General features: G+C 45.1%; 1 protein-coding gene across 1 annotated transcript in view; it reads left to right on the top strand.

Annotated features, from left to right (window-relative positions):
- Positions 1-337: 337 nt before the first annotated feature.
- EFNB2 (ephrin B2) overlaps positions 338-9,285 on the top strand; it is a 42,719-nt gene continuing 33,771 nt past the window's right edge. The window contains exon 1 of the mRNA XM_071742838.1: positions 338-1,533. Within this exon, the coding sequence (XP_071598939.1) occupies positions 1,406-1,533 (128 nt within the window). The 5' untranslated portion in view covers positions 338-1,405. The remainder of the gene's footprint in view (positions 1,534-9,285) is intronic.

Here is a 9,285-nt window from a genome sequence, read left to right as displayed (position 1 = left end):
TTTACTGCATTTTATTACCCCCTCCCCCCGCCTCATTTCGCCCCGACAAGGCCAGTCGCGCCTCCTGCCCAGCCCCGCCGTGACTAAGAGCCAGCTGCCTCTTGGCCCCCCCCCCCCACCTCACCCCGGCGGCCGCCCGCGGCGCGGCGCGGCGGGGCCGGGGGGTGTTACCTGCCGGCCCCTCACGGCTGGGCCTGGCGCGGCCCCGCCCGCCCCGGTGGTGGTAAGTGACAGGCGCGGCGCCCAACCAGCGCGGCGGCCCGGCGGCGGCCCTATGAGCGGCGGCGGCGGGGCGGCGGGGCCGCGCTTATATGGCTACGGCGGCGCGCTGCCGCCGGCCGCGCTCCTGCGCCGGGGACTCTCCGGGGCGACAGCAGCGGCAGCAACAGCAGAAGCAGCACCGAGGGTTGAAGGCGCCGCGGTGGGAACGGCCGCGGCTGGCGCCGCTCCTCCTTCGTTCTCCTCCGCGCTGGGTTGCGCGGCCGCGCAAGTCCCACGCCCGGGTTTTCTCATCCTACCGCGGCGCGCACTGCGGATCTTGCAACGGGAGAGAGAGAGGGACGTTTTGACGCTGCGACTCCCTCCTCTTGTTTTGTTGTTTTTATTTTTAATTTTTTTAAATTAATATTTTATTTGGCAGTTATTATTTTTTCGCTCCCTTCTTCTATCCCTGCTCCGCTCCGGAGTCTTTGCCCGTGAGAAGGACAGCAGTGCCCCCCAGGGAAGCCGGAACCCTGCGGATGCGCCTCCCCGGGACCGGGGGCGCTGACTCTCGGAGTGGATTTATTGACTCGCGGTTGCTTCCGAGCTCCCCGAAACAGCCCAGGCTGGTGCGGATTGCAAACTGCAGGGAGCAGTGAGAGACACACAGGAGGAGCCTCCTGCTGAAGCTGTGTCCCTTTCCCCCAGCCCTCTTATTTCTCCCACCACCATTTATTTTCTTTTACGTTATTTTACTCCTTTTTCACTCGAGCCTTAGACACTGTGAACGTGTATGGCGCACTGGATCCAAATGGGAGTTGGCAGTTTGAGTGGCATCTTCGAAGGCAGCCGGGAGACCCCCAGTAAAAGGAAGGACTGAGGCGTTTGCATTTTATTTTGTGTTGCTGCTCTTGTTACTTCGGAGGTAGCTTGGATCTTACCTCGCAGGAGAATTTCCTACATGCGAGTGGCATACATGACTCAGTAAGATCTGCTTTCAGCTCTCGCCAAGTGCATCGTCGACCCTTCGCGTGTGTTTTATTTTCATTTTTTTTTTTCCCCCTTTTAATCTTCCTTCTCTCTTCGAACCGTCCCGGTTGTTGGGGATACCGGGTGCCCACCCTGCTGTTGCCGCTCAGGTGCGGGGAAGCCGCGCGGCGGAGTTGGCGAGGCTTCGGGGAGGGACTCGGTGCCGCCTGCGACCATGGCAGCGCGGAGGCGAGACGCCTCCGCCTGGAAGTACTGTTGGGGAGTCGTGATGGTTTTATGCAGAACTACACTGGCGAGGTCCATCGTTTTAGACCCCATTTATTGGAATTCCTCCAACCCCAAGTAAGTTTCCATCCCTCTCCCGCCTCCCCCGGGGGCCGATGCTTCCCTCCGCCGCGCTGCGCGGGGTGGGAGGGGAGGAAGGGGGGGGGAGGGAAAGACGGTGCCGCTGCCGTCGGGAGCCACGGGGATGGGGCTGGGGACGATACGAGCTGCACGGCTGCCGGGGGCTGGGGGCCGGGGGGGTGTGGGAGTGGGGTGTGATTCAGGCTGGGCTGGCAGCAGGACCTGGCCCTCCTCGGGTCCGGTGGTCCGTGTCACGGCAGAGCTGCCCCGCTGCCGCTTGCCCCCGAGGGAGGGTCCCGGGAGGGATGGAGGAGGCGGTGGCAGCAGCAGCCAGAAACCTGCGTCGGGGTCCGGGCTCTGCTCCTGTGAAGCCGCCGCCACCTCTCCGGGGTTGGTGCAGCGGCGGAGGCCGGTGGAGCCGGGCCGCGCTGGGCTGCGCTGCGCCGCCAGGAAGGGGTGATACTCTTCAACTTCTCCGTCTGCAGATGCAAACCCATCCCATTGACTCCAGCGAAGTTACATCTGCTTATAACAGGGCTAAATTTGGTTGTGGAGTTGATGGTATCAAGGCACATGTCAGTGAGTAATGAACTAAGCATTACCCATCACACAACCATTTAGTGTCATTCTTCATTAACAAACCCAGGCAAAAAAGTGCATTCGTTCCCAGGACTTCACTGTCGAAGCATACTCTTAAAATAGAAGCATATCCTTAAAAAAAGGAAAAGAGAAAAAAAAAACCACAAAAAACCCAACCCACCTTCTTTACTTAAACATACAAAATTACTGCTGTTGGAAAGAGGAACTTTTTGGAAAGTGGGCCAGCTTTCTAAAGTCTTGAGTCAGGGATGAAATATCATTGTTAATTTTTCATCCCCCCCCCCCCCCCTTTTTTTTTTTTTTTAACATGCAAAATAAAGGTTAGCTTTGCTCAGTTGTGAAATCCTTTGAACTTTTGTGATTTAACCCACTATTTTAGAAAACAAAAACCATGATCGGAAGAAATAGTCTGTGGTGAGTTTGGGGAGTTTTATACCAGCAATGGGTTAAAGTATTTTCTTAGTTCATGAAATATCTTAAATTATATATGTTTAAAAGCATACCCAAATGCATTGTGTTAACTGAATTTACAATTTTCTATTAAATCCAGTTAACTACACATCTTATTTTCCTGGGGGGACTTTTTAGAGGATATGCTATTGGTGATGAAACAAGAAAAACAGCATTTCCTGAATTGGGGATTAATTCTTTGTAGGTGGAGGGATCTCTAGGAGTTCAGTGAAGATTTCAAAGTTTGAATTAGTAGCATTTCAGGTATATATAGTAGTCCTGCTTTACAGTACCTACCATTGTAACCACTAAAGGAAAAACTGTTTAAAGATTTATGCTGGTATTTTTCAATAATGACCATATTAGCTGTATCTGTAAGATTTGTGATTGGTAAAGTTTTCTCATCTTTAAAAAAGCAAAACAAAACAACAACAACGAAAAAAAAACCAACACACACATAAAACCCCAAACAAAACCACACCAGACGGAAGCAGACAGGAATGCAGTGGAACTGCTCAGTTCAGTGCTTTTACTTCTAGTATTTTGTGACAAATTATCATTTTATATACACATCAGGTGGGAAGCTGGTTAAAATAAAACTTTAGCTCCAGTCTCTGGCTCTGCACTTTTATTATGCTACCGAGCTAAAGCCTACACGACATCGGAGAATAAAGCGACCTGTGCGGTTGTAAAGTGGGCTTTATAATGCAGTTTGAAATCTGAAAAGTCAAAGGCTAGGAGCCGGGGTTGCATTGCATTAGTGGGCCTGCTGTGCTGGTGGAAAAGAGGCTGGGCTCAGCCTTGGAGGAAGGGGAAGACTTTTCGCATCCCCAGCCCCGATGGCTTTATGCCTACAGAGGTCACTCTTCCAAAGCAGAAGAGCCCGCTGCTCTGGCCTGCCTCTCTCCCCGGCCAGCTCCAACCTGTTTTCCCTTCTTAAACTTACCTCGATAGCTTTTATTAGCCATCAGTGAAATGAAAATACCCGAGCAGCTGAATTCAGCCCATCTTACAGTGCCTGGGGATATGCTTCCTCTATCAAATACAAGTTGTGTTTCCATTTGGCTAACTCTAAACTATTTGATTACAAAAAAGGTTTGGATGTTGTTAATAGTAGATCTCATGATAATATCTAATTACTTTTTCAACTTAAATGCACGCTTAAAAATAGGTTCTGCTGTTGATGTAATTGAGTTTTCTTGAGTGATTCATTGAGGCTTAATCACAGTGAAGAAGTACACTATTAAAATTAGTCTTTTCAATTGCTGGGGCTAGTGATTTATAGGCCACTCGGAGGCCCGTAGTTTGAGGAAGCTTACAAATGCATTACCGATACTGCTGCCGGTGAGATAGCTCCTCTTCTCTGAGCAGGATTTCTTACTAATTCTTGTCACAATTGTTTGCCTGAAGGATACTGAATAATTTCTTCTTAGACAGGTTGTCCTTACTCTGCATTCAAGCTGCATGTTAGCTGGAGAAGTAAGCTGCTGAATGGTTCTTGTAGTAGTATAATAATAAAGCTCCTCTCTGGGTTTGAAGTAATAACTATCTTTGGTGCTGGTTAATTTATTCAGGGAAGGTGTGCATTTAACTCTACTGAAAGCCTCAACACATAAATCTACTGAACAGGTAGGCAATTAAATGCCGGTAGTAGTTGTTAGGTTAATATAAAGTTTGACATAATAAATTTTAGGTTAAGGTGAATACATACACTGAATTGGTTTTGCACTGAAGTTTCGATTGTAATTTCTAGCAGCTGGCTGGGATGGAGAGCATGTGATAGTTGTTTGAAGACAGAGCTCCCTCCCCTGTTCTCCCCACTCCTTCCCATTTTAGAGATCTGCCTTCATTGCCTCGATCAGATCACAAGAGATGTGTTTTAAGTGACATACATAAAATAATTATACCTGGGGCTTTATTGCTTAGGAGGTTAAGCATCACTGTTTTGGCAGACTTTACATACTTATCATCTGAAGAACTTTGGATCTCATGATCCTGAAAACACATTAAAAAATTACTCTGGAGACTTAACTCCTGTTGACACTTTTTAAGGGGGGACTTTCTGCCTGTGTTGTTTCTGCCAAGAAAAACAATGTATATAGATAGCGTAGCTTACCTTCGTTTCACCTCAGAAGGGCTCAGCACTGCCTTTGGTACACAGGACAGCCCCTCAGTGTGATGGGTGCCTTTTAGCCAAATGGTAGAGTCATCTCATTCAAAAAAAGTACTGCTTATGTCTTAAGTGACGCTGTTCCCTGTATGCTGTAGGCCAGTGAGTAAAGCTGTTCTCCTTGGTGACTAGTGGAAGGTTATCCTCACAAGTGGTGCCTTTGACACTGATTAAGTTAGATTATATAGCTGTTTTTCCCTCCCTCTGATAGCCAGTTATATATGGGATATTTCACAGCCTGCCTTTGAATGAATGCTAACTTGTCAGAAACTGATAAAATAAACTGCAATTGATGACCCTGTTACATGGTCTATTCAGTGGCATATAGACTAGCCTGCTTCTCATTGTAGCCGAAATTCTTATTTTTGTAGGTAAACAAATGCACATTCACTACCGATTGAATAGCCCCTTGAACTATGCTCTGCAGTTTGCATTTGGGTTAATCTTGTCGGGTTTAATACAGAGAGTACAAAAAAAAAAAAAAAAAAAAAAAAAAAGAGAAAGCACCAGGGGTGGAATTGTTAGTGCTTTCACATCCACATTCCTCACATTTTGTCAGGATGATAAACTGTAGGTAATGGACAGCCGTTGTTTCACAGGACAGGCAAGCCAGACAGAGCACAAAGAGCTTGCTAAAACGATATCTCACAACATGTTTGGGAGCTTCTCAGCTAGACAAGAATTTATTTGGGAGTCCTGTGTCATGAGACCACACTTTCTAACCTCAGCAATTACAGCCTCAAGCTGAAGAAACAGGAGTGGAAGGTTAAAATGATTTAAACACATGCTCCTAAATTGTACCCAAAACATAGCTGTTGACACTTGGCATGCTAACACAAGGAATGAGTGGTGGCTTCCAGTCCATTTGATATCTCTAGCACTTGTAGCCAGGTCTCCGAAGCACAAGTGAATTAGCAAAATGAATTCAGAATAAACCGAAGGCCAAATTCTTGAGCTGGTTATTTTCCCCAGCCTTTTATATGTGGAGTATAATTGCTATATTATTTATAGTAATTATCTTAAAGCATGTTATCTGTAAGCTGTGCTACGTTATTTCACTTCGTTTAATAAAGTAATTGCCTTTAGAAAGGTAGTGACTAAAAGTCAAGCTAAAATCACTTTAAGTTCTCCCTCTTCCCACACACAAGAATGAATGCCTTTCTCTTTTTTTTTTTTTTTTTTTCCTGTTTTATTGTAAGGAGATCACATTGCTTTAGGTGTGACGTTCAGGACTGTCTCAAATTCAGCCAGAGTTCCTGTAGTGGGAAGTCAGCAGAGGACTTGAGGTGACTTGTGACAGGCTGGCAGCGACAGGCCTTTCAGCCCAGTGCAGAAGCCATGGCTGGGGCTGGGTTTGGGGATTTTTTTTCTTTTTTTTTTTTTTTTTTTTTTTTTTTGGAGGATCTGGTCTTCCTGTGTCATGCAACCTGCAGTACTTGAAATTGCTTGTTGCAAATGAGAAGAAAGTATTCTTCTGAGAAAAAAATAGTGATTAAAATGTTATTCATGTGTGCCTAATGTCTGCCTACCTTGGCTGCTGACATAAAGAAACCTGTTTTTCTGGTCATTTATCATACATCTACATGGATTTGCTTATGAGCTCATTCTTTGTGAGGCGTTGTGGAAACTTAAATAGGAATGTTACACTGCTTGAAATATTTTGATTAAAATATGTAGTGCCACCAAATATAGACTTATAACCAGAACACTGTTGTCTTGAGTGAGGGGAGATTTTCTTGGGGGGCGGAGAGGGAGAAGCAAAGGAGAAGAGTTTGGGGGGGAGTTGCGTGAAAAGCAGAGGAAGGGAGGATGGCAAATGGACAGTGTTAGAAGAGCTTGGAAAAACTCCTGTGGCTTCATTGTCTCTTTAAAGCTGGAGAACACAAAGACAAACGCAGTTCAGCCTTTCTCCCATGATGGAAAATGTAAACCGTTGACACAGCTCCCATGTTTAACTTGTTTAATTCTCATTTTAAATTCAGTACTATACTAGCCGTGTGAACTCTGAAGATTTCTTTAGTAATCCATTTTGTAGTTCCGAATCAAAAACAAAGTGAAAAGGTCTGACACAATTTGCTTTTATTTTTAGGCAAATCAACCCTGGTCATAGTTAATAAGGGGATTACAACCCAGACTAGGTCTTTACAGATGTAATGTAAATCAAGGGCAGAGTATAAAGAAACTGATCCCTTTTGATTGAAGTATGGTAAAAAGGCATAGAGAAACTAGCAGCAGTAATCTGATTGTATGGCAATAAAACCACCATTTTCTGTCTTTCAGATAAAAATAATGTGGTAAATCCATGCAGTTCATAAGATGTAAAGGCAGATAAAGGGTGATACCATGGCAACATATAGATTAGCTTGATGTTAGAAATGACACGTCTCTGAAAGGGGTGTTAGAAACTAAGGGCCTTGCTCCGGGCTGTAAGGTATTATGTGAGAACGGCACAAAACTTGGGGGCCGGGATTAGGAAGTATGAAAGGCCTACTTGTGGCTTGGGATGGTTAGAGCAGTAAAGAAAAGCTGCTCAGTTCTTGCTCATTGGTGGCGTATAATATGGTAAAGATAGATTTCATTTACTGCTTTCTGCCGAGATGGGCACCGATTAAAGCTTGGGCTGCCTGCAATTGTTAGGTGTGGAAGGTTTTCCTTTTTAACTCCTGCCCCAGCATCAGCCTTTCTGAAGAATTAGCTGCACTTGGGGTTTGTTGCCTTAATCTACTTGGGCTTCGGGCAGGAGCATGCTGGCAAGGAACAGAGAGCAGAGGGGATAGGTAGGAATGGGGTTATCTGGAAAGAAAACAGAGGCCTTTTGATTTCAGCTGTGTTCCAGGCTGTCGTCTCCATCTCCCACTCTGTGGGAGCAGCACAGATAAACACTCTGCATTGTCTGTGCCTTGGCCAGGTGATACTTCAGCATCTCCTGTGTTTCCCACCCTGAAAACATATAAAAGGGGAAAAAAAACCCCGACCAAAAAGCAAAGCAGAACAACAGCTCTAAAGAGAACAGCATTCATTGCTATTTACCAATAAGGTTGCAGATAACCAAATTGACCCGGCTTAGTCTCTAGGTGGTATTTATTTCCAAAAGGCAGGCTGAAATCTAGAAATGAATGAGATAAGCATCTGCCTACGCTCCCGCCCCTCTGCCTCAACTTAAAAATCATTGGGATGAGTTTGCTGTCAGGCCCTTGGGTTCAGCTGGCAAACAATCAAGCCATTGTTTTGTCATTTATTTTAAGCGATCTGCAGCTGTAAAGGTAGTAAAATACCTCTTCTAGTGCATCCACTTGGATTTTTTTCTTGCCTTTTAAGAGAAAAGAGCATTCTAAATACTTAAGACTTGCTTTTCTACCCAACTGACAAACCTAAACACCCACAACTTAAAACCGGGCATTACATTGCAGATCGGGGGTACGATTCAAACGAGAAATATTTACTTTATTGCCTGCTCATTTGTCTGCTCTGGGGAGGGGGGCGGAATGAAAGCATTCTGCATTTGTTAAGCAGAGTCTAGACGTAAGGGGAAAAACACTGAAGTCTACAATAACAGTTGTGTCTTTAGCGGGAATGAGCCTGGGATGAGCTCGGCAAAATGGAATTCATGCTGTTTGTTTGGCACTGGCTCGGACACTTTTAAAGTTCGCTTTTTGTTTGGTGGGGCTTTTTTTTTTTTTTTTTTTTTTAAATTATTATTATTATTAAGATGTTAATTACATGCTTAAAATTATCATTCTTATCCTACCCCGTAGTATGCTGGAAAGCTTCACACTTCTGCCTGAAAAGTGAAGTCCAAACCCCAAACTGTCAAGCTTCTGATGCGATTTAACAAATGAAAAATAAACAAGTTCATATAGGGAGCTGAAGAGATTGACAGAACATACAGGGCCTGAAATGCTCAAATACGTTTCCTCTCTTCCAGCTTAACCTTCACAAATCTATATCAAAAGATCCAATTCATTTGCTGAAATTCTGCAAAGCGCAGGGGCACCCTCATCTAATTTACAGGCCGGTCACATCCAAGCACCTTGCATTCTGCATTTGACAATGATTGCTAATGGGCCATTCAACTAAAGTATTTGCTTGTTAACAGGGAACAGAGCATGATAAATGTCCAGCAAGCTTGCGGCCTCCTTCAGCTTTTCAAATGCAGACTGGTGCATATTTATGGCAGGCAAATGACAAAGAGAGAAGCTGAATTACTCTGGCCTTATGCTTTCTGTTCGAACAAGGGTTAAAGTAATTAAAGAAATAATGCAAAAACCGATGTCCTTTGTTTGCTCACCATTATCCTACATTTAGCTTTCGAACCTGCCTGTCATGTCACATTTCAGACATGTACCAGATAAGGCTCGGTGGGTTTGGCAGGACACAGAAAGGAGCGGGGGTAATTCTGTATGGGCAGTGCATGCCAGGTCTCCTTGTTCTCATAGAGAATCCTCTGCAGGTTCCTCTCTCCTGAAATAGTTTTCCCTGACATACATTAACTCGAAAATGTACTTAAAACAGAGAGGTTTTGCGATTTG

The sequence above is a fragment of the Heliangelus exortis genome, chromosome 1 (assembly GCF_036169615.1).
Source record: "Heliangelus exortis chromosome 1, bHelExo1.hap1, whole genome shotgun sequence".
NCBI lineage: Eukaryota > Metazoa > Chordata > Aves > Apodiformes > Trochilidae > Heliangelus > Heliangelus exortis.
Note: the sequence above shows the minus strand (reverse complement) of the source record. Positions and strands in the feature narration are given on the sequence as shown.